The sequence below is a fragment of the Phaethon aethereus genome (genome assembly GCF_964289735.1).
Source record: "Phaethon aethereus genome assembly, chromosome: 8".
Taxonomy (NCBI): Eukaryota; Metazoa; Chordata; class Aves; order Phaethontiformes; family Phaethontidae; genus Phaethon; species Phaethon aethereus.
In genome coordinates, this window is record NC_138584.1 from 28,984,809 (window position 1) to 29,010,624 (window position 25,816).

General features: G+C 42.2%; 1 protein-coding gene across 1 annotated transcript in view; it reads right to left on the bottom strand.

The window, feature by feature from the left end:
* The window catches only part of LRP8 (LDL receptor related protein 8), a gene marked incomplete at its 3' end in the record, with an annotated part of 193,161 nt that overhangs the window by 20,023 nt on the left and 147,322 nt on the right, over window positions 1-25,816 (bottom strand). The window contains exons 4-5 of the mRNA XM_082002685.1: window positions 23,521-23,649; window positions 6,310-6,672 (exon numbers count right to left, since the gene is read on the bottom strand). Coding sequence (XP_081858811.1) covers window positions 6,310-6,672; window positions 23,521-23,649 — 492 coding nt within the window. The remainder of the gene's footprint in view (window positions 1-6,309; window positions 6,673-23,520; window positions 23,650-25,816) is intronic.

A 25,816-nucleotide genomic window follows, 5' to 3' on the forward strand; every position in this document is an offset into this window, starting at 1 on the left:
ATTCACAACTTGTTCACTGGACTTAGCTCTAGTGCATCTTCAGCTGGCGAAGGGCACAAGGGACAGGAAAAGCCGCAACTGCAGAGCTGGTGGGGGAAGGGAGAAATCTGGCCTTTAGAAATACGCAGTAGTCACATGAGAAAAGTTTGGAAATAGCACTGCTCCTTGGAGAGGAAAGCCATATGCACTAGATTCATAAAAAGCTGCAAAGTGAGAAAAAAATCCCAAGCAGTAAGCATAGTTATGGGACCAGCTGTGTTGCCACATTTCAGCTAATAAACCCAGGCACAGCAATCGGAAACCTCAGTGAGACATCTGGGACAGTAGCTCCAAACTAAGCATGTGGGAACTACTGCTCTAAATGGAGAAAAATGGAAGAGAGGAGGAAACGAAGCTGTGGTCTGGGACAATCACAGACCACAGATCTGGAAGTGGCACTGAGAGCTCCTGCAGGGCCGCAGAGGCACTTCTGCTTGAACCATCCTGCCATGTACCACCACCGGCCTGGAGAAAGTCCTGATGATAGAGAGACCACCTTCCCCTTAGGCAATCCCAACCTCTTCCAAGCTAAACTATGGCCATTGCAAAGCTTTTCCTACTGTCTAGCCGAAAATTCCCTGCCACAGTTACTTCTTGTCTTCACCCCCAACATGAAAAACAGTTTACTTCACCTTTTCTGTAGCAACTCCTACATGTGGAGACAGGAAAGGATGGTCCTCTGTTTCTAACTATAAATATTAGCCCTGCACAAAAGTGCTACATGTTATTAAAGCCCATAGGGGTCTTGCCTTTCCTGCAGTAGGAACAGGTCTCCATTTCAAGTACATCTGCATGACAACAGCTACAGATCTGGAAGGTAGCTGCTATAAAACCTACTAATTGTCCTCAACTGTAACCTTCAAAGCTCTTCTATAAAGCAGTTATAGCTAGACGCTAAGAATAGAAAGGTTTCTAACCCTAAAACAAATTAAAATGAAGGAGAATTTTGCAGGAACTGCAAAGACAATGTCGCAAAAGCACCACAAGACTGAGAGAAAAATGACAGCACAGCTCCCAGCTTGGTTGCTACAAGGACTGCAAAACACAGTGGGTGTGGGACTGTACAACATCATTGCACAAAGCTTTTGCTTCAAGAAGAAGAGACAGAAGTTTGGAGACCTGGCTTGGTTTCCTGGGTCACTTCTCCCTCCAGCAGCACTGTGGAAGTTCAGACTTTGAGGAATAGCCCCTCAGCCTCTTAATGGACATCCAGAAAGAGGAGATACAGTAACAACTCTTACTGATCACAGTTATTAAAATGAATATACAGCGTATTTCTTCTGGTGTATTTTTCAGTAGAAGGAGAGAGAATGCTACATTTACACCTGGCCTGGAGAGCATAAGTTTGAGGGGAGAGGGTCAGGAACTTTGTTATCCTGAAGCTGGGACACAATCTCATCTCAGCACCACCGGCAGCACAGCGTTGATAGCAGGTCACCATCAGGGCCATTCCCAAAGCAGGGCAATATCCCAAGGAGAGGGAAGAGCTGTGCTGTTTATCTGCACAAGATGTTAAGAAAATTGCTGCGCTATTTTGGGGGGTTTAAAACCACGAAATCTCAGCAGTTTTATAGCCATCTCCTCTGCTCTGCAAATCAAATATGAAATAGTTTGCCAAAGTTTGTCAGTTTTGACACTGACCCAGTCAACCCATCAGCTACACAAGCACTCAGTGCTGCAAGTCCTCTCCTGGCTACTACCTTTGGAATTCCCCTCCCTGCAGTATGCAGTAAGCAAAAGGCTTATGCACCTCTGTGGCACCATGGTGATTCCTACTTTGGACGGGTGTAAAGGGCAGACCCTGCTAAATTAACAGGCACACTCAGACACATTTCCCATTTGCAAATACTGGGCGCAAAGCTGTATTGCTCAAATTCAGCAGATTAATTCCAGATTCCAAGTCTGAGCCTGTGTTTCTTCTGTCTTCTGTGTTTTGTTTTTTTTCTTCCCCAAATTAACTTAATCTCAAGAAAACTCCAGCATTTGCAAAATGCATCAATCCCATTTTATAGATGGGGAGACTGAGGCACAAAAGTGTGAGGTCAGGTTTCAAGGGATCTGTTTTCTAGCTGTCAGTTTTAAGTATTATTTATTCTCCCTCTTGGATGCCCTAATGTGAATTGCAAAGGACATTTTAAAATATAACCATTCCAGATTTGGAGACTAATAAACCTAACCTAATGTTCATTTTATAAATATATATACATATTTGAATACATATGCTAGGGAAAAAAACCCAACAACTCAATGTTCTCACACAGCTTTCCTCAAATGACTCATTCCCTTCCCATTTACTTGCTGACTCGCTGCCAAAACTTGTTCTCCAATTGTCACCCTTCATTTTTGCTCTACTCATGTATCCCCCCAAAATGATTATGACAAATGACTGGTGATGGCCTCATGACATTTTTTTAAAGCATTAGCTCCCATCCTTCCCTTATACAATGCAAAGCCCATATGATTCCCCTTTGCAAGAGAAGATGTAGTGCTGGTATCTGCAGTTTTAATCGAGTCAAACCTAGTGGCGCTTGTGCCATTCCTGTTGCTAAGGGGATGGAGCAGTCACACACCTGTAACTCCCCGAGTGCCATGCGATACTCATCCCAAAAAGCAAATTTCTGGAGAAGAAAAAAAAATAAAGGTCAATCCCTAAACTCTTCAGTCCAACATATGAACAGTGATGCAGTGTTTCCAGAGCTCTCAAATGTCATTTTCTTACTGCAGGCCTGTGCACCCAAGCAACAGCTGCATTTAGGATGGGGAAACAACATTAGTTTTGACACTGACCCAGTTGACCCATCAGCTACACGAGCACTCAGTGCTGCAAGTCCTCTCCTGGCTACTACCTTCGGAATTCCCCTCCCTGCAGTATGCAGTAAGCAAAAGGCTTATGCACCTCTGTGGCACCGCGGTGATTCCTAGTTTGCACGGGTGTAAAGGGCAGAACCAGGCACACCATACAGAGGGACACTGCAGTAGCTAAAACATGGGGCTTTGAATTGCACTGTTTCCTGGTCCACAGAACTGAGAGCAGCAGAAGCAGCTCATATGCTCATTTCTCCTGGGTAGATAAGCTGCACATTATGCTGTACTGAGACTCACTGGAAAAAAACCTCGGGCACTGAATCTCTGCTAGTCAGGGATTTAATTGTCTCAAGTCAATTCTGCCACATTTCCTCCTTCCTCCACTGGTTGTCAGCACTGTGCTGTGCTGCAGTGGTGTCCAGCTGTGTCCTCTGCCCTAGGGAGGTTGCCTTAAGAGTATCTGGAGGTGCTATTTGGTGAAGCTGCTCTGTAGCTGAGGGATGCTGTCAGAGCTGCGTTCCTTTTGGGCCTCACATCTCAGCAGTCTGAGCTGAGCTGGATATTACTGGTGTTTGTCAGATCAAGGAAAGAAGCCAGGAAACAGAGTGCTCCCTCTGCCTCACCAAGGTACATGGGCACAGTCCTACTCCTCTCACCCAGCAGTGTCAAAGTAAATGGGACTTGTAAGACTTAAAAAAATGCCTGTCAAGTTGAACAACAGGGCTTGAAATTTTAGAGACGTTTCATCAGAAAATGCCACCTGTAAGCTGCTCCCCTCTTTCACCACTTGGATGTAGAAGGGAGTCCACCTTTCCCTCTCCCGAGTTGTCTAAACTCAGACGTTCTGCCAGGTTGCTGTCACTGCAGGGAATGCAACCTGTGAGACAGACATCAGTTCCGCTGGGAGTCCCCTGCACCAGACACCACGTCTTCACCTGTGTTTGTAACGCAGGCCTAGCTACTGCCTCCTGATTCAGAGGGGATGCAAGTACAGGATTTTCTGCAGGAGGTCTCAGAATGAAAACAGGCACCAAACACCACAGGCTGTCCCAGCTAGTGGTACACATCTCTACTGGACATGCTCCTGCCTGGCTTTCTTACAGTCACTTCATACTGAAATGGATGTCAGGAACCAGCTTTGTCTCCTGACTCCACTGTCCCTGTGATACTTCAGGCCCTGGAAGTATGCCTGGGCATCTGCTGCCCAAGATCTCTCTCAGCTCCTGTATCACCTTCTTGGAGATTAAGGAAAAGACATCCTACGTAATCCATCCCTGCTCAGAAGGAGGTTGACAGCAACGGTATCCTTGTACCGAGCAGTCAAAGCTGCTCTGTTCCTAATGAAACATATTTGGCTTCTTCTACTTTGGTCTCACCTCTCTTCTTTTAGGAGAGTCCTTGGCTCTTTTCAAGGCACAAAAGCTCAGGGTTATCTGTGGCTCATCCCTCTGCCCTCCTGCAGTGTAACCGTGTCCCAGACTTACTACATCCTTCTCCTCTTACTAAAGAAGCCACTGAATTTGCATCTGTCTCTCTCTGCCTGGGAGATAGTTTGATCCCCCTCTCCTTCAAGGGCTCTGCCATACAGCTGCTCTGAGGTCACCAGCCTGGACTCAGTGTTGTCTTGGGTATGAAAAGATGGTGCTGGCAAAAGAGATAAATTTTCTTATATACCTTAGTAACAATGTCCAGTTTCTGCAGCTGGTTGCTGCCTTCCTCCCCAGAGGTGGCCCAATGTCAGAGCTGCTAAATATATACAGCTATGTAAATATTTTATTTCAATCTTGTGATTATGAATATTTTAGTAAAACATTTTGCTCTTATTTTCTTGTCTCCCTCCCTCCCTCCCTGGGTAACTGACCAGCTTGAACAGTTTAGTGACTAAAAATGGATGAAACATTCAAAATACCACGCACACCAACAACACCATGTTAAATGCATACAGCCAGCTGAAGAGAAATCCATTATTTATTAGCTCTGTACCTTTAACAAGCCAAACTCAAAGTGCATTTCAAAGTAGATTGTTCAGAGGTGCTGCTCTTGACTGCCTTGTTCAGTATACTCTAACTTCAGAGGCAGATAATTAATTATTTTTTTCCCTGCTGATCATATATTCCCTTTAGCATTGTGGCTTCTAACCTCCCGGCTGTGACCACACCACACAGCCTGAGGGCTTTGAACATTTTTTCCATTTTCCATTCCCTGTCTTTCTAGTGAAACATATCACCTCTGAGGCACAGTACCATCCAACAGCTCTTGCACCCCTTCTCTGAATCCTCAAGGAAAAAGCATAGAAGGAGTCACAAGCGGTGTTTTCCAGAGCTCGGTTCTGGGGCCGGTCTTGTTCAATATCTTTATTGATGATCTGGATGAGGGAATCGAGTGCTCCCTCAGTAAGTCTGCAGATGACACCAAGCTGAGTGGGAGTGTTGATCTGCTGGAGGGTAGGAGGGCTCTGCAGAGGGATCTGCACAGGCTGGATCGATGGGCAGAGGCCAACTGTATGAGGTTTAATAAGGCCAAGTGCCGGGTCCTGCACTTGGGTCACAACAACCCCATGCAACGCTACAGGCTTGGGGAGGAGTAGCTGGAGAGCAGCCCGGCGGAATGGGACCTGGGAGTGCTGGTTGACAGCCGGCTGAATATGAGCCAGCAGCGTGCCCAGGTGGCCAAGAAGGCCAACAGCGTCCTGGCCTGTATCAGAAACAGTGGGGCCAGCAGGAGTAGGGAAGTGATTGTGCCCCTGTACTTGGCACTAGTGAGGCCGCACCTTGAATCCTGTGTTCAGTTTTGGGCCCCTCACTACAAGAAGGATGTTGAGGTGCTGGAGCGTGTCCAGAGAAGGGCAACGAAGCTGGTGAGGGGTCTGGAGCACAAGTCTTATGAGGAGCGGCTGAGGGAACTGGGGTTGTTTAGTCTGGAGAAGAGGAGGCTGAGGGGAGACCTTATCGCTCTCTACAACTACCTGAAAGGGGGTTGTGGCGACGAGGGTGTTGGTCTCTTCTCCCAAGTAACTAGTGATAGGATGAGAGGAAATGGCCTCAAGTTGCGCCAGGGGAGGTTTAGATTGGATATTAGGAAAAATTTCTTCACTGAGAGAGTGGTCAGGCATTGGAACAGGCTGCCCAGGGAGGTGGTGGAGTCGCCATCTCTGGAAGTGTTCAAAAAACGTGTGGATGTGGCGCTTCAGGACATGGTTTAGGGGACATGGTGGCGCTGGATTAATGGTTGGACTTGATGATCTTGAAGGTCCTTTCCAACCTAGTGATTCTGTGATTCTGAGTCTGGAATATACCTGACCCTGCTGGGGCCATGCCATCTGGGACATAAACGCTCCTTGTCAGGCACACAGTTACTGTATTGACATCAAAAACTTGCTGTAAAACACAACCCACAGCAGCCTCCTGGCCCCTTTCCCCCACAAAGGAGAGCCCTCAGCCCTGCCCTACCCCTGCAGACACTCACGGCAGTCCTGCTCATCAGACTTGTCCTTGCAGTCTTCATCGCCATCGCACTTCCAGTTCAGGTGGATGCATTCACCATTGCTGCACTGGAACTCATGAGCCGCACAGGTGTTGAGGGCCTTGGCATTGTAGCCACACTTCTCTACAGACTCGTCCGACTGATCCTCGCAGTCCGGCTGGTTATCGCAGACCCACAGCTCTGGGATGCAAACACTGTTGTTGCACTGGAACTCATTGGGGTTGCAGGTCAGAGGGGAGCATTTTTTTTCATCACTGCCATCCCCGCAGTCATTGTCACCGTCACACACGAAGATAATGGAGATGCATGACTTGTTACTGCACTGGAACTCATTGGGAGAACAGGCTTGGGAATAAAAACAAACAGATGAACTGTGAGGTCTCTAAACTATCCCTGACTACTCTGTCAGCTTTAGCACGCTGGGAATGTCCGAGACAGGGTGGCAACGGCACCAAAAGCATTACCTTCGCTGTCCTAAACAAAACATTTTTCCCCACTGGTAAACTACATGGCAAGGAGCAGGTGAAGATACAGTGGTCATCTCCCCAGCTGTGCCATAGACTGCATCCTATGGCACAGTGGAGGAGAGAACTGTTGAGTCTTCTCAGCTACCCCTCTGGACCATGGGCAGCCCTGAAGAAGAAGGGGCAGCAGGGCTGCGAGAACTGCAGGCAGAAGAATGGGGGGCCAGCTGCAGCACTGCCTTGGTGTTGAGGCTGGAGCAGCCAGGCAAGCCCCGCTGTGTGGGGTGACAGCACAGAGAGCGGGGAGATTGCAGAGTGGGCTGGAGGTGTGCTGGCACCCACTGGTGGACTCACACAGCGCTTCGCTTTGCTCCGTGCTGACATTACCAGCTTCCTGACTTTCACAAGCACAGAATCAGGTTTCAGGATTTCACAGTGTGCCTGGTTTTGGACATATTAAGTGGGATGTGTAGGGTAAATATTTAGTGAGCGGAGCATCAGTTTAGCTGCAATCTGCCAGTAAGGCCCTTTATAACACACTGAATGCCTTCCCTGGAAACCACAACTCGAACATTAACATACAAATGAGACGTTTGTCAGATGCAAAGCTGAGTGGAGTACTCTCCCCTGCAAGCCTAATGGACAGCTGAACCAGAGAAACCTGCTCAAATTAAACTTTCAGGTACTCCAACAATGTGCACTTCAGTCACTTTATTTCATCAAGGTGCGGGGGAATGAAAACCCCTGGAAAAAATTCTCCATAAGTACTTTTAGGTAGTTACTTAAAAGGAATTCTGTTTCTGCAGTTCCAGTGATCTACAGGAAAGTTATGGCTTTGATAAATGACAATTACAATAAACATATACAAATACATTACAATAAACTTCTGCTTTTTTTAACATTGCACTTGGGAATCTTTTTGTCTTCAGAAACAGAACTATTTACTATCATATCTGCAGAGCCCCTGTGATAAACCACACAGTTCAGATGGTACCGATTGCTGCAATGGCAAGTGTGTCCGGAAAGCAGCAGAATCATAGCCCAGCTTTCAGCCAACAAAAGGAACTCAGTGGAATCCTACTGAAATATCATGTCCATTTTATACCTGGGAATGAAAGTCTATGTAGCAATTAAAAACATGTTCACTTAACTCATTAATTTACTGAGTTACTTGTACATAGATACTTATTTACATTCTAGCTTCAAAATTTGCTGGGTTCTATCTGTTAACCTAAGCAGTCTGTAGTTTTACATCAGAGCATGACACTATATATACTTCTCCCCTCCTGCCCTGTGTTCTGTCCCATTTATTCCCAGGTTTTCCAGATGTTACTGTGTCTACCACAGTAGCAATTTGACTAATTAGCAGAAATTAGCTTTCCTTGGTGCAATACCACCATGCACTGGCTGCGACCCAAGATCTCTCCAACAGGGATAAATGTTAAAGAGAATCTCAGCTGCACACTGCTGTGTGCCCAGCTTGACATCAGTAATTAAATGCAACAGTGTGGTCACCAAACGAGCACCTAGTGTTAGACACCAAAATATCATCTGGTCCAGGTGGGTTGCCCAGGCTCCTTCTGTACTCGGTAGAGTATTTTGGATATAGAGAGATGCCCTCAACAGGCAACTCCTGCCACCTACCTTGGGATAAGAACTGTCCCTTAGAGGGGCCAATATTTCTCTTCTCCAAACAGAGGGAACTGAGATCACACAACTAACATTAGGAGATGAATCCCTCTCATAAGTACCTGAAATATGACAGAGTCTAGTGCAGAAGCATCTAAAAAAACTATTCTGCATGGCAGAATTGAGACCATTAAAATGCTCCACTTTTCACCCAAAATATGCTTTTTCTTCATTTGAGCATACTTTTCTATCCTTATCCCATAACTAGAAATAAAATAACCTGTTAACGCCACTGATCAGTACACAGCTCTATAACCTAACTCTCTTCAGATGATGCATAATATGGAACTGCCAAGTGAAAATTTAAGGTAACAGTTATAATGTTACCAATCTATTTAACAAAGGAAGTGAGAAACAGGAGTATTTCTAGGCCTATGTACAGTTTCTGTAACAGATCAAGGCTGAGAAGAATAAATTGCTTTTCCAGCATTATTTTGATGAGTCTCAGAAGCAGATCAGTGAGCAAAATTTTGCATAGCCCTTTGATCCCTAATTTTTGGGCTAGGTGGTAATGATTTGCACATTCCAAATGCGCATTCATTTCCTTTCCCCCAACTGTAATGAGCCCATCTTTCTTCCCTTGTTGTTTTCCTGGTCCCACCTCCACCCCTCCTTCTGTCTGTACACATTTCCCTTCAGAAATTTGCTGCATTAGCAAATTAGCAACCGATAAACATATGTGTGGGATACAGACAATGGAAGTTTGCACAAATCCCAGTACAGATATAAAATTACTGATAAAAGCAGCCAGAAGAAAACAGAAGCAGTTCAGCTTTTGTAACCTCTCATGAGGACTTTCTTAGTGAAGCTTGTGAATTACGAGCTAGAAAGATCGCACGGTCATGATTATTTTATTCCTTTTTTAAAATTAAATTTAGTGTGATGACAGCACTAGAGACTACAAGTTCTCTCTCCACTGAACAAGCACAGCAGTCTGGCTGTTGCGAATTCCCCCTTCCCACTGCTGCAGTCCTTAGATGAGGTTCAATCTCTGCAACCCACTCGCAGAGCTAAAGCCAGGCGCAGTGGCACCAGCACTACCAGGGCATCACCTGCACTGGGACCAGGCCTAGGAGACAGAAGAGTAGCTCTTTGTGCTGTGTATTTTCCTGCCTTCAATTACAGCAGTGATACACTGCTGGGACAACCCGTAAGACCGACGGGCTGCTACCACCGTGCCATGACGAGGAGGCCACTCGACAGCCACCACAGCTCTCACAGGGACCACTGCTGCGTGGGCGCTAGCAGCCAGTGGCAGTGCCAAATGGGAGCACATGGTCCCTCACTACAGAAGGCTGCTCTAGGCATCTCCTGGTAAACTCAAGAAATAAAAATGCCCTCTTCTTCACTTACAGACCTAATGACCATCTTCAGACCAGCTCAAATGGGATAGCTCCTTCTAGGCCACACATGCCTCCAGCAGAGACCTCCATCCACATCTGCAGCTGGGTCTCCTGCTGGCCTCAGGAAGGCAGATAACGTCCCAATTCCTCTCACCCTTCCCTTATCCTCTCTGACAGATAAAATCCACAGGGCATGCCAGGATAAAGCAAAGTCTGCAGCTTCCAGCCACTCAGGGACTTGCTCTGGCACAGACAGGCAACAGAAGAGAAAAGCTGCTTAAAATCCCTCTGTACCTATGCAAGAGCCAGCATGCTCATGCTCTTTGGGGTCCCTGCTGCATGGTTTGGTGCTGGTTTGAAGAACCCAATAAAAAGCAGCACTACAAATTATCTTACATAGCACCTGGAGAGATGAGGATGGGGAAGTAAAGTCCCAGGGACAGTTTACTTCACACCTCCTTTCATAAATCTGTCAGGGTACCTAGGTAGTCCCATCACTACAGCATTTCACTGCCTCCAGAGCATTTCAGTAGAAAATGTGCAAATAGTAATTAAATGATCACTGAGCTATTTTTCCTTTGACTTGAGCAATTTATTTGCATCCTCTGATTTTGCTACCTGTCCTATGGTAAGCTTATTCATGCAAAACAAAGGAAACAAATATTAGCTTGCTTTCCTTAGTGCCAAAGAAATTAATAAATGTCATACTCTAAGGTTCAAAACCTACTTCAAATATGAAGTGATCCCAGTAGAAATTTTGTAAATGTTTTTGAAGAAGTGTTTAACCAACAGGCTACAAAGCAGTAAACAAGCATAATTACAAAAGCAGTTTACTTGTAGAATATTGCAATCTGTTAAGGTTTTTCACAGTTTTAAGGAAGCAAAATACCACATCTAAATTATAATAGTACATAAGCTTTGGCCTATAGACAATATATATCAGAGGTGTTTTGCAATAATCTCTGCCTTGTACTATATACCAATACAAACAGCCCAGCTGTCACAGCTTTTGCCTCACAGCCTCCAGCAGCAGTTCTGTCACATCTTTTGAGGGTAGAGCAGACGCAGTTTTTGGATAGAGGAAGTTAAAAAAGGATGGGGGGGTGGGGGGCAAGCGGGCAGGGAGAAGAGAGATTGCAGTTGTGAAGTTAGTGATTCAGTACCGGCTGGTTCTCTTTTGCCTGGAGTCAGGATTTAACCAGAGGCTTTAGTGAGTATTCTGGTGCAGCAGGGACAATCTTAGCTCAGGCGCTGCACCAAGAAATTAAGATAATTCTGCCACATGCTTTTAAAGTTCTTATAGAGAAAAGTAGAATGCTCTAAAGATACAGAGCACTCCGAGAACTGTAATTTCAAAAAATACATATTTGTACATAACAATGTTTTTACAATGCACATCTCTACCAAGCACAGACCCTCAAATCTGGATAAAACACAAAATATTAAATAAACAGGATATTGATCGTTAATAAAAGCTGGGAATTATGTACAATGGATTATAACTGCTGCCACTGCTAATCTTTAATTAAAGATTTTCTAGTTCTTCAGCAGAAATTCAGATATTTAATTCATCTCTCTCCTCCAAAGAAGTCAGTTCCACTTGATATTACATGAATGGCTTAAAGAAAGATAATTATTTGGTAAAATTTGTGGTAAAGTGGATAACAGCAATTACTGATGCTGAAGACAAGAAAATACAATGAATTATTATACTGCATTTTTCTGACACCCTCCCCAAAGCAATTTAAAAAAAGTGTGACTCAAAATTTCCTGTTTGATTAAATCTGATAACGGATGATTTGCGCATGCTAACATTTGCATTGGGGTGGGAGAGCTCTGCTGTTGATTTGTCACCGCTTTAACACTGGCAGGAGAGGCTGGTGGACTTCAGAAACTCTTCTAAGCTGTAAGGTTTAGGATCTGAGCTCCACATAGCTGCACAAGTGTAACGCCTGAGCTCCACCTGCCCAGGTATTCCACGTGAAGTGCAAACCCAGCTACCACAGCCCACATAAATTAATCTCTGAGCTGGACCATGGAAAAGGAGGTCAGAGTCCAGACAGGCTAAACTAAGCTGGAACTCCCGGGCCATCTATCAATGCTGTCATCATGTTAGTTTTATTTAACTAGTATTTATTTTCAGGCTTAATTATATCTAAATTATTTGTTTTGTCTGCAGACAATTGGCGTGCTTACCAAATATCTGAATATTTCATACAGATCTCGCATCACATGCCAGTCTTTAAAGCATGGATTCATGCCTGGAAGGACAAGTTTTGCACAGAAAGCTGCCCTCCAGGAAGGTCAGCAAAAGCTATGGAGGTACATGAAGATGACCTTGAGGTGCATTTCTCTGAAAAAATGACAGGCCTCCCACAGAGGGAATAATGCAGCCGAATTGCAGTCTCACTACTAACGGTCGTTGTTGCTATGGTGATTGATACCAAAAAGCCCATATAGACGAAGACTGCAGAAGGAATAGTAATTCCTGATATTGTTCAAACCACTAATGTAGCTAGCCATTTCATGCATGCTTGCAAATTAATATTTACATGCGTGCGCTGCCTTTGCCACACTGCTCCCCTCAAACACAAATGAGTTATTTTCCCATTCTCTGAAGCAGTATTTGCATACTATTAGTTAATTATAATGTAGCAGCCAGATGCCAAAGCCCCTGCTGATAAATACTAGTTGGTTCAAAAATCTATTTACTGATTTAGAATATATTTCCTGAGAATCATATATTCATTCAAAGTGGTTTAATTTTCTGAAAATAGAATTAATTATGACACCACAATTTATGGAGAGAAGCAGCTTACATACAAAAGTATACACAATGAATTTCTTCCCTATTGTTAATCTTACGTGCAATAAGGTTGCTAACTCATACTTGCAGTCTCCTCAATTTTATTTCATAATAGGAAAGTGTTAGGCAGTTTATCACAAGTTTTTCTGGTTAAATGACTGAAAACAATCTCAAAATAAGAACAAGTGAGTGCAGTGTAGAGGGTTTAAATAAAGCAACTTGTGAGAAAAAAAAAAAAAAAGAGGATGGTCAGAATGCCCAAGGTTGATACTGTGCAGTTTTTTCGTAAAATCCACGACACCCCAGGGGATCTCATGGGGATAAAGACCTATCACTACTCTTTTACATTCTGATTGGAATATAATCAGCTGAATCAGATTGGAGATATTTGGTACTAGCCAAAATCTAAATGGAAAAAAATACGCAGGGATATATTTCGTGGGTTTCTTTATCGACTTTGAAAATTGGAATATGTATGGGACACGCTTTCTCTTCCCCGAAACATGACTTGCTTATTAAAATGGAAATTTTACAAATTACAGCAATTTGGCAAATCCCTCAGAAACAGCTGATAATATCTGTGAAACTAACAGCTGCTCTAATATTATCACACAAACTCCGTAATTCTAAGGAATAGATAAATGTTCTTTCAGCAACCAGAACAGAACATTACTGATCAGGGCCTGTTCAGATCCTGTGACAGTACACACAAAACCCACATTACTGCATACGCAGACCTCTTGGATTCAGCAGGATTCCCTGTGGTTATGAGGATTGCCTGCACAGACCTTTCTGCATGACCAGGAGTTAATTTTGCCATTGCAGAGTTTAAATCGCAGACACTTTGCCAGGAAAAGCCTACACCATCGATGTTACCTTCCATCCATTGGGCAGACTTCCACCCTCTGCTCATTTGTTAATACAGACACACAAAATGCCCTATTACATACCTGCCAGTTTCTGGTTTCTTATGTCCAGCTCAGGAGAGACACTTCATCAGAATCTTAAAAGCTACACTTTAGTCACACTGGCAAGCAATGGCACAATTTGTTTTATTCACAAAAAATTTGCAAGCTTCTTTTTTTCTTCTGACTGGGAAAGGCAAGGAATTCAAACCCATGCGTGTTGGTCCACAGCTGTATCACTGGCCTGCCACTTCCTCCTTACCCACACATTCCCAAGCACAAGGATGGCACCAGTTCAACCAGATTCAATTAAGTCTTTTACAGTGCTGTAACTAAGAAGGGAATCCTGGAGGTTTGTAACAATCTACAATACTTATCTTTATTGAATGCAGGTAAGGGATGAGGGAGCAGCAACTAACGCCACAAAGCTACATGCACTGCTAATGCTTGTGTATCTACTCTCACATCATGAAAACTCAAAAGCACTTGCAGAGAAAAAGAAAAATCTGAATTTTTAGGTAGAATTTTTCGTTGATGGAATCACTGCACAGACCTGTCTGTGAAAAACAGACCAAGGAAAAGCCACATTGGCCACCCTAAGGGTATATTTCTGAATCAATGGGCAAAACAGGTAAGGCAGAGAGAAAGCCTGGCCTCAGCATGATAATCTGGAAGCTACAGCAACCGAGGGCTCACAGGTTTTAACTCAGCTGAGTAACAAGGGACAAAGCACTGCTCACGTTGTTAGCAACGAGGTCACCATAAAATCTCCATATCCACTAATTCACTTTGCTCGATATGAATTCTCTGTGTGAGGAGATATTTCTTCTCATTGCAGTTTGCTTCACTATTAGACTTAAATATTCATTGCATTTAGAACACTACAGTGTTAACTATTCTGGAGAACAGACAAAACAAGGAAACACTGAGAGTTGTCACATCTCACCCCTTCAGTTTACTCAGCTCTCACATTTCTCCAGGAACAGAGATTCAAAATGAGTTTGAATGTAGGTGCAGTAACAATTAAAAAGATGCTTTTGAAATAAAACAGTGTGCAAGGCAACTGATCTGAAAGGAAAAGCACCTTAAAAAAGAAGCATCAAGGATACAATGAGACAATTGGTAGGATTCCGTATAGCCAAATTCAAGGTTATGAATATAAGCACATACTCATTTATCAAGTCTACAAAGACAAGACCACTGTGGTGGTTTTGGGAAGAGATGAGATCGACAGACTTTTCGGGAAACAACCAGATCCTAATTGTTTTCACTTATGTAATATTAGGGGGCACACCTATTATGTGATGTAAACAATGTACCCACGTAATGTACCCACAATTCTACAAAAGAATGGCAGCCATTTTTAGAAAAGATGTCTTAGACTTTCTACACAAATGGAAATTTTAAGCACTAAGTGACACTCACTGCAATTAGAAGTGTAAGGGTCGTGTGCTAACTGCACTCACTTCAATAGTAGTACGATTTCTATGACATTAGGATTTGCCCTTCAGTTTCTATGGCTTTCAAATAAAAGGCAGCACTTTGCTGGACTTGGGCTGAGATGAAGAATCAGTTTTACAACATGAGCAACTACTTTAAACTTTTTGAAAGAAAGTGTATTGAAGTGTATTTTATTGTGAGCTAAACCTTCCCAGTTATATTTTATCAAATAAATTTCTTTGCAACATATAAGCAAAGTTAATCCAATCATTGTATCTTCCTCTGTATGAAAATTTCAGCCACTAAGACAACTTTCAGATGTTGTTTTATCCATTAAACATGACTCATAAAGCAGCTTTTTTTTTGGTTTTGTATCAAACATTATATGGTCCTCTCCTGCGTAGGACTGCACTGAGTTCAAGCTAACTGATTCTGATTCAGTCTTCAGATCATATGCTCAGGAAGCATAACTGTTAAGCACTCGTTAATTAGCATAACGCATATGTACCCGTGGCCACTGAAGGATGGAACTCCCACCCACGTATCTGCCATTGTAACACGATCGTTGGCACTGACAGCTACAGGAGATTTCCCTTAATAAAACTAAACAGATTCTCGCTTTTTAGATGAATAGGCTCAGAATTATAGCTCCATTCTTATGAAGAAAGCACTTCAGGGACATGAAATAGAATCATATTTGGCAATAAGAGATGCAATTTCTTGGCTATTTTAACTCCAAGAGCTTGTAACTGTTGAAAGATAGAGTGCCCAGATAATAAAAATAACTACAAGCCAGTTTTTGCTTCTCTGACAGTACGACATGTGAGACTGGAAAGAAGAATCAGAGACAACTTTTCCAGTTAAAGGACAGAAAAAGTAGCAGGACAAAGCTTTTGTGTATGTGTAAACATGGACAATTTATCTGTAACTGAGAGATCAGCACACAGTAAATGTGCAGAGGCCATCATCAAAGCCTGCTGTGGCGAGTGAGGCAGCACTCAGTACTGGGAAACTCCATTTGCAGAATGTTGCATGTATCTGTTGTTTTTTAAACCTAAGCTCAAGAAACAGCAGTAGGGAAAACAATCCCATTTTGCCCTAAGCTTCTGCAGGTAAGAGCCCTGGGGCAGCTTAGGCCACGGATTTAGGGTTTAGTTCTTGACTTATGCAATGACTATTTTACCTCTAACCTAAGTTCCTCAAGTATTTTACATTTAATTACAACAAGCATTCAATATATTAAAAAATGCAATTACCTTAATTTTTCCTGTAAGAGTGCAATTAAGGGTAACTACCAATCTCATTTTTCTTGCTGTTTTATTCTGAAGGAACTCTGGACAAATATGATTATGGGCTGAGATTTTTCCTAAATAACAATGGGGATTTTTCTGCAATTACTACTGCTTTCGAAGGAGCTCTAATACTTTAAGCAGTGATAAAGTGGCAGCTGTACATGTTTAATTTCTGAGAGCCAGGGCATAATGCACAAGCATTAATCCCTCCAGCTGTCCAGTAATTAAACATCATGTAAAGCCCAGAGGATATCATTGCTGTGCTACCTTATCTTATTTATGAAGGACTTTCATTTGTCAAATCTAGTCATTTTCTTTCCATTCTTGGAAACTGTAGATTCCTCCACTGTGGCAAGTGTACTCAAGTTACAGCTGCCTACTATAACACGACAGGAATTTCAGGCTAGCCATATCTCTTTCTCACATGTTGAAATAATCATGAATAGTAGTAGGAGATAAATATCTCCTCTACAGGCAAAAATGCAGTACTATGGGCTTTAACCCCATTAAAATTGGTGGGTTTCTCAGGGAAAATATATGGCAAAATCTGACACTTTGGGTTTGATTTCCCTCTGAGCTGACTGAGGAACAGTACATTACTGTGCACCTAGCCTGTTAATGAAGGTAACAAACAGAATTCATAACTTTGACAAAAGCACCTATTAATCAGGCTGCAAAAGAAGATAAAATTAGTGCTACATTTTCACTAAGTAAAAAGCTCTCAGTAGGACCTGTGGAGGTTTGGAATGAACAGAATCCATATGGTCAAATCTGCATAGGTAGCACTAGACTCAGATGCAAAACACAGGTACCTTTTACTGCATCAAGAAGAAAATGATGCTGAGATGACACGATGCCCCTGATTGCTACAGGACAATGATAAAAGATGATAAAACCATTTAACTGTCAACAGAAGAGTCACTTCATGTGAGTGCAGGTGCAGTGTGGAAGGAAGGTGGCATTAAATCAGCTTTGTAATTTCCCCACTTCAGCTGGCTCATCACCAGGTGGATCTGCTGGAGGGATCAGACCAGCTTTAGCCTGCTTTAAATTCTGCCTTCTGCCAATGGTTCTTAGGTGACCTGAGGACTAATGAGCAGGGCATTAGAAAGAGTTGAGTCTGGAAGTTTTCTGCACTTGGACCTTCCAAGAAAACGATCACCTCACTTGTAAGCACTGCTGCTTTTTATGGAGAATCACACATGTGCCTGGAGCTTTGCTAGGAAAGAGTAAGTGAGAAGTTCCTGCCCTGAGGATCTTACAAGTGATATATATACCACAGAAATGTGAAGGCTGTGAGCTACCATGGCAAGGACATGTGGCTTACAGCTGAGCAAAACTGTGCTTCCTGTTGTTTCCCTTATTACTTTAAAAAACTTTACCCACTTTGTTCACTTTTAATCTGTGATATCGTATCATAGGGCTGAAAATCTAGAACTAATTCTGAGATATATGGGCAGCAATGAAAAGCCAGAAGAACAGGATCCAAAAGAAGATGCTCTTGGTAACGAGGCTGTCACTGTCGTAAGACTCCTGTAGGAATTACTGGCTCTCGCTCTTGGACAACTTTATGAGATCAGTATAAATATGTCCATTACCTGCACAAGTTCCCATGGATAGCTCACTCTGTACTATAGTTAAGCAGAATAAATCATGGTATGGGAAAATAGCTCATTATTCTATCAATATATCAATGAATACATCATTTCACTGTATCTGACTATTGGGAAAAGGGAAGATTGTACACTTCCAACTCCCCATCTGCAAGACATAACTTCCATACTGGGTGCAAGACGTGGTCCAAGTGAGAACCAGTAACATAATCAGAAGAGATGGGGGCAGAGCCTTGCTCCCTCTGTGGACCATCGCAGTCCTGTCAGGAGGAACAAGCAATGTGTGCATTACAGGGATGAAATGCCCATTTCAGCCATTACAGGACGGTAGCTCTTCTGTTCTAAAGTCATGCTGAAATGCTCTCCACATTCCTGAGTGGCTGACAAAACTGGTTAATACCTCTCTTAGCACAGATGTAACAAGTTTTGCAGTAGTTAGCAAAGTCCAGCCTGACCCCAAGTTGTAATGCTTTAATTACTCTCTCATATTTAATTTCTCTTTTTAGTCTCAGTAAACGTGCTCCTAAGCTTGTCCAATCAATTGTGACAAAGGTTAAGTACACTGGGAGCAGAAAACCTCAGCCAGGGAAATAGGAGAATGCCAGCACCTCCAAGCCAGCAAATTCAAGACTGAACTTAACTGTTGATGTCTATTTTAGAGGACTAAACCTGACCTATGACTACAACACACTTAGTATTGTAAAGACACAATTTACTTCTGCTCCAAAGAACTAAAAAATAAGGTTTTTTTTTTTCTTTTTTTATGTATTCTTTTATTTTAAAGAGGCAGACATCTGCATTTTCAAAAACTGTTTGTGCACTGAACATTAGCAGTGGACTTAAAGCCTACCTGCTGGAAGTAAATTATTTAGGTGGACAGGCACTTAGCTACCTACATGCAAGGATTAATACCCACAATTAATCCCTGGTGCAATTACATCCTGTGCAGACACAAATCTGGATCCCTAATCACTGATGCTTTATCCACTGCAGGTTAAATAATCCACAGCTTATATTGCTTCCTTGGGAAGTTCTTCCACAGGGTGAAAGTCAGACCATTTTTCTCCCTGTTCATGGGTGAATAACAAGAATAAAGTGCCTTATCATCCATTGATAATGGCTTCCAAGCAGTATGATGAGTCAGTGCCTGGACTGCTTATGAAAGTAACTGCTTTCCTAATCCTGGTACCAGACCAGGCCTAACAGGCCAGCAAAAGGTCTTTTACACATCTCTCTGGAAGTTTTTATTTTAACGGATTTCATCTATCACATTGCAGTTTCTCTCTCCAGACATGGCAAACAGGACCCTTATTTCAAACGAATACAGTCTGCTTTGCTTACTCGTAAGGCTAGCTCTTTATAGGGCTGGATTGTACAGGGGGAGATGAGGAACTCAAAGAAAGTATTTGACTTATTGTTTGGGATGATTTTTTCAGCCCACCTGCATCCAGGTAAGTCCAGAGCTTGCTAACTGCAGCTGAACCCTTTTGTCTAAGGGGATTTACACAGGGACAGCATACAAGATTGCAAATCCTCTCCTTCCTTGAGGGAAAGATATTCTGAGCACTGCTGTGACAAACCTTTTTCAGATCACACAGTGTGCCAATCAAAACAGCAAGTCTTCAACAGTGACCAGAAGTAAAGGAGAGGGATGTAGAACAACAGTTTGTTTCCGTTCATGAAAGATGATGCAGCAAGGATGTGGCTGATGCAAAGCACAAAGGAGAAACCCACCTGAACAGAAGATTGTCTTATTCATATTTTATACTTTTGTCCCTGAATTTCTGAACAGCAGCTTTCTCCCTCCAACTGGCCGTCCCAGTGCCTACACTGACTGTGCTGGATAAATTTCACATTGATTCAAAAAGCAATTACATAATTATGAGAAGAAAAATCCATCAAGAATTATCATATCCAGAACAACATCTGAAAAGAAGAACCATAATATACTTCACTGTTCTTACAGTTTTGGATGGTTCTACTACCATAATCATTGTTTTCTTCTCCTGCAGTACACCCTTCCTTAACTTGGGCCATGAACATTTTTACATAGGGGCAGACACTCGCACAGCCTTAGCACAACCAGTGCTGTTCCGTACAAGTTACCAATGCAGAAATGCAGGCTCAAGTAATGTTCATAAACTCCATATTAAGTTCTTTGGAAACATTGTAATACTTAGAGCCAGTTATTCCTATCAAGAAACAAGAGTATCCATAGTTAAAATATGCTTAAAGTGCCCCATTAGCTTGAAGTAATAGCTTTAGTAACATGGATTTAGAAAGATCTTAGGGTTTTTCTTCTGGATGCCTTCACTCGCAATATCTTCAAGTCATGTTCCACTTGTTTACTGCACATGGAGGCTCTCACCATAGAAATTATCCTGAGCACAAATAGACTCCCTTCCAAACATTTATCTAGAAAGATGTGTTATAGACAAGGTGGTCAGCTCTGAGAAAGATGCAGCCTTAGCTGTGACAGGGTGCTCTGCTCCAACGGGCTGCAGGTGACAGTCAGTACTGAAGCTTCATTTAAAATGAGAACAAAAATGTGAGTGCAGAAGTTAAAAAAAGAAAAAAAAGGTCTTAACCTAAGAACAGATTTTTTTTTTTTTTTTTTTTTGGTCAGGATACTGTGTGCTGCTGAGATAAGAGAAAACCGATAAAAGAGGATTCTACACAGAGAAGAAATGGGAATGTTAGCAGAGTATCAGTGGATAGGCTTAGTGAGGTTTATCAGATTCGGATAAAAGAGAGGATAGCTATCAATCCTCCACAAGCTCTCAGAGTTTAAACGGCTAACACATTTGTTCTCATCCATGAGGAAAACACCTTAATTTGACAAGCAACCTCACTGAAAATGCTCCCACTACAGCCATTCAGCAGTGCCTCCTGTTTCCTCTCAGAGTGAGCCTCTGAAAGGTGCTGAGTCGACAGATCTTAGTACTGATATCTTCTGATGTTTGCACTCACTCAGGAAGCTCCAGGTTTGCCTGTCAGTGCCTTTTTGCCTGGTCCTCTGGCCAAAGAATAGTCCATCCCACATTCAGACTCGGCAGCAACCCCTTGGCAAAGATTGCAGATATGCACCCACCGAGGTGGCAGCCTATGTGGCAACAACACTCAATCGTAAGGAACTAGATCAAAGTCACTTGTCCTTGGATTAAATTTCCATTTTGAGAACCTGCATGTGTACTACAAGCATGGAAGATAAGCAAGACTAAAGATGATGAAACATCCAGAAGAGAAACACTCAGCTACTTCTAAATCCATTAATAGCATCGTTATGCTGGAATTATGTGGCATTCAGAACATATTTACATTCATTTTGGAGGTTACCTAGAGCCTTGAAAAAAAAAGTTCCAAACAATTTCAAGTAGATTTTTAGTATAAATAAAAGACTCCATGAGACAACTCCTACTGGTGTAAGCAGCAGCATTAAATTAGTGGAGGCGGCCACCAGCGTACAAATTGTTTTAATTTCACTAACTCATATAGGGAAAAGAATAATTTTTTTCAATAGTCTCTGATTCAAGCCTACCATCTAAAGGAAAAAAAAGCACATACTACAGAGAAAACACTAAGAGTTTCTTACAGAAAGCAAATAAAAGACTTCTGAAAACTGCCAAAACATCATTAGCTTAAAGGGCACATGACCAGGGGTCTAAGCACATCACCAACTTATCATATCATAATAATTTATTACTTAGGAATTGTCCATGCTCATGCACTTAATTCCTCATGAAATAGGAGGCAATAAAAAGCAACCTATGCCTTTTCCTTGCAAGCCAACCCAACTGGAACTATGCCGCACAGGCTCAGTGCAAGCACAGTAACCTGTTACTGTTACTCCTGGACTCCTGAGTTATGTGCAGTATGGAATGGAGCAGTTTCGAAAAACTCTGTCTAATCTGTAGTTAATTGAATTAGTAAGTCGCATTGAACCTTCATACTGAGCTTCATACATAACGAAACACACGCTTTCATTAGCAAGAGCGAGGCCAGCAGGTTGAGGGAAGTAGTTATTCTCCTCTAGGTGGTACTACTTAGGTTGTATTTGAAATACTATCTCCAGTTTTGTGCCACCCTGACAGCACAGGAAAGGCATTCGCAACCTGGAGAAGGTCCAGTGGAAGTCCAGCAAGACGGTTATAGTGCTGGAGCACATGATATACACGGAGGGTCTAAGGGAAATGGGTTTGGTTAACCTGGAGAAGGTTAGAGGGAGATCTTACTGCAATTTTCCAATATCTAAAGGGGTGATATGGCGAAGCTGGAGGCCAACAGTTCTTAGAAATGCCTCTTCTCCTTTTGCTGGGCAATGGGCACAAGTTGTGACAAGGGAAAACGTGAAAAAGGACAAAGGAAAAATATTTTTACAATGAGTGGCTAAACACTGGAAGAGGTTGCTCAGACAGTAAAACCTTTGGCAAGACTAGATTTTGTTTGATAAAGCTACCTGAACAGAGATAAATATATCCACAGTGTTTTACTCAGAACCACAAAATGTTCACATAAAACATATTTCATTACACAACTTCAATGAAAAGACATAATGTGGATTATGAACTGGCTACGTATTAAAGCCCAAAATTCGGTTTTCAAATAAACATCAATGTGTGCTTGCATGTAGTCATTCAACCCTTTTACCAGTAAGCTGGAAGTAAAAGTAACATTGCTTATATCACCAGAAATATTGATAGATGGGTGAATAACTACACAGAGCATGAGATAGCTTCTCAATAGCCTGAGATTGTTTGCACACAAAGAATTTAATAATGACAAACAGAGTTATATAAGAATAGTATTAGAAAGGTGATTTTTACTTCTGCACAGACTGGTGGTCTGTATAAAAAAAGGTTGGAAAAGTCAGCTGGGATACCGAAAGGAGCCACCAAAAAAAAAAAAAGAGAGAGAGAGAGAGAAAAGAGTCAAGCATTCATTCACAAGAAAATATTTGACAACAACAAACAAAGATCTAAATATGTTTAGTCTATCAAAAAGACAGTTTGAGAAATGACTTGATTACACAGTGTAGGAGTTTCCAAAGAGGCAAAACACTGCTAAAGAGCTCTTTCATTGAGCAGAGAAAGGCCAAATAAAAGGCAATGGCCATTTAGGGACTGAATTTAAAACAGTTACAGTAAATCGTATATCATTCTCTCTCTGTCCATTGAAACCAACAAGCTATTAATAAAGAAGAGTCCAGGCCTATCTATTATATCCCAGCAGAAGCTGGTCTTAGTCCATAGGGCTACGCTCTGCAGGAGGAAGGACATGGCAGTAGACTGCCGAGCTACAACAGAGGAAGGTTTGAATATTGTTATTTAAATTCTTACTATATCATCTGGGTATTAACCCTGATAATCATGTTCCAAACTGACTAACTATATTCTGCTACAGTAGTAAAAGAACACTTAATTCTCCATAGAGTTCACATTATATTCTCTAGCCAGTTCCAACTGGAGACTCCCTTTTTCCTCTCTTTTCCTAAAATTCACTACTTAGCATTGCAAATGTAGAGTGAATGAATTTGTTGGCAGGAAAAGTCATCCCTTTACATGCAATTTGTAATAGTCACTCTAGGACTTTTATACTCCTAAAGGGAGATGTTGCATACATATTAAATATTACTCTAACTCACCAGGAGTGCAACCAGCTTCATCAATACCACTTTCACAATCCTTCTGCCCATCACATCTCCAGGACGATGGGATACATTTGTTGCTTAAGTCCCCACAGCTAATTTTTTCAGCTGGACATACTTGCTTGGCTGGAAGAATAAAATAAAGAAAAAAACCCCAAGTTAAACATAATTCTAGACATTGCTAACATTGTTTGCACATTTAAAGTTACTTTTATTTTGTATGGCTCAATCCTGAGACATATTGCAATGAAATCCCAAGTCAACACTGATTTGGAGGTATGGCTTACATGTCCCATACATGCTCCCCAAAAGAGATCACAATACTTTTACATGGAAAAAAACAAACAAACAAACAAAAAAAACCTGGCAAAAAAACCCCAAAACACTGTTTGTTTAAACAAAATCCCAGAAACTTAACTTCAAACTCAAGGGAGGAACAGAAGTCAGATTTGCATGCAACTTCTCCTACCTAGCATTTCCTTGCAGGCAGGCTCTTGCTTCTGGCCACCCCAGTGATGCTGAGCTCCAACAAACTGCACATAGGCCCCCTGGCTCTTTACACACTCTTGGGACCTGGTGGCCCTTTCCCATCTTCTCCTTGACATCTCAGCCTGTGCATGAGCTAGAAGTGCCCAGCTTCATGCTGTAACTTTCCTCTCTACAGCATGCTGCTGCTTCTTTAATCAGGTCTCCTTGCACAGGCTTCCCCAGAAACAAGGACCTTCCTGTCCTTCCAGCCTGTGCCTGATCCAGTGAATCCCTTCCAGGAGCACAGAAGTAAAACAAGTACCACACCTCACTCTTACTTTCCAGCTTAACTCAACCAAAATGAACTGACAGAGTTGCTTCAATAGATCAACAGGGATTTCAACTAAGACCCAAGGGCTGGTTGTTAAGCAGAAGGACTGCAATATTACTGTGAGTAATGCTCAACGCAGCAGCAGCACTGCCTGTTTCTGACAGCCTCAAACCCCCAATACACTGTGCTTTTGCTGTTAAAACACTAGCACCCTGCACACAGCAGCAGTAGTACTGGACAAAGTACTCTGAAAATACTACCTCAAACTGAGTCAGGAAAAATGAATTGCCTATTTTTATTATAAGGGTTTACTTATATGTTTGGTATTGCAAGACAATTTCTAAATTTAATTATCTAGGGACATTATGGTCAGTAAACTTGGGGGAAAAGCAGCAAACATGAGCATGAACTCACACTTGTTAAACAAGCTTAACTGTAACTGCCTAAATTAAAGGCAACAGTGATCTAAGACATAGAGACACAGAAAGACCCGCAGAAGTAAAAATCCCCGTACATGCAAGAATACAACTATGAAAAAAAAAAATCTGCCAGATTTATCTGGAACCAAATAAGGTGTGAAGCTTATTCTCTTATAACTATTTTGCACTGCCAAAATTCCTTTTTTTTCATGGTAGCGTAAAGAGCAACAAATCTACGTCTATTGTGACAAGGCTGCTTGAATGCACAATGTTCCACACTTTAAACAATTGTTTAGTATTCTGGAATCATCATCTAGTTTGGCAGGATTTGCTTATTAAACAGACCAATTTATCTCTTTAAAAAATTACATGTTTTCAAATAGTTCTTCCATCAGTATTAGCAATGATAATGCTACATGTGGTTGCAGGTCTACTGAAAAGGGAGGAACCTAAATTTTGAATTAAAACTACCTTTCACATTACCCTGCCCTGGTAAAGGTATTTATGCAAAGTCAATCAGCTTCCCAAGCACCGAGCAAGAGAGGATGAAAACTATACCTCTCCCTTTCCACCTGGCACAACAAGGCTGTAGAGGGGCATCTTACAGCCCCAAAGCATCAATCCGCCACTTAAAAAGCAGTGCCATTTCATCCCACTATTTCTCTGTGTTAGCACCTTGAAGCACTATAAGAAGCAGTTTCTAGAAGCTGTGGGCAACCAATACATCACAAAAAATTAGGTCCTGCCACAGCCAGTTAATAACAGATGTAATGAAGTTTTATAACCCTGAGGCAAGACAGCATTTTTGTTAAAGTTTGGTCACTGCATACCTAAATAACATTTATGAATGTTGCATGATCTACAGGGGGGGGGGAAAAAAGGAATCCTTCCTTAGGCTTTTTTATTATTTTACCAGCAGGTCAGTAATAAAAATCACCTGACATAGGAAAGGCTCCACAACAACACCCCACCCGGAACAACATGTCTGCCAGCTCAGATCAGTGGCCTGCCACAGGACGGGACCCATATCCCACATTTTCCCCTCAGCTCTGGTCCCTCTAAGCTGCAGGTTTAT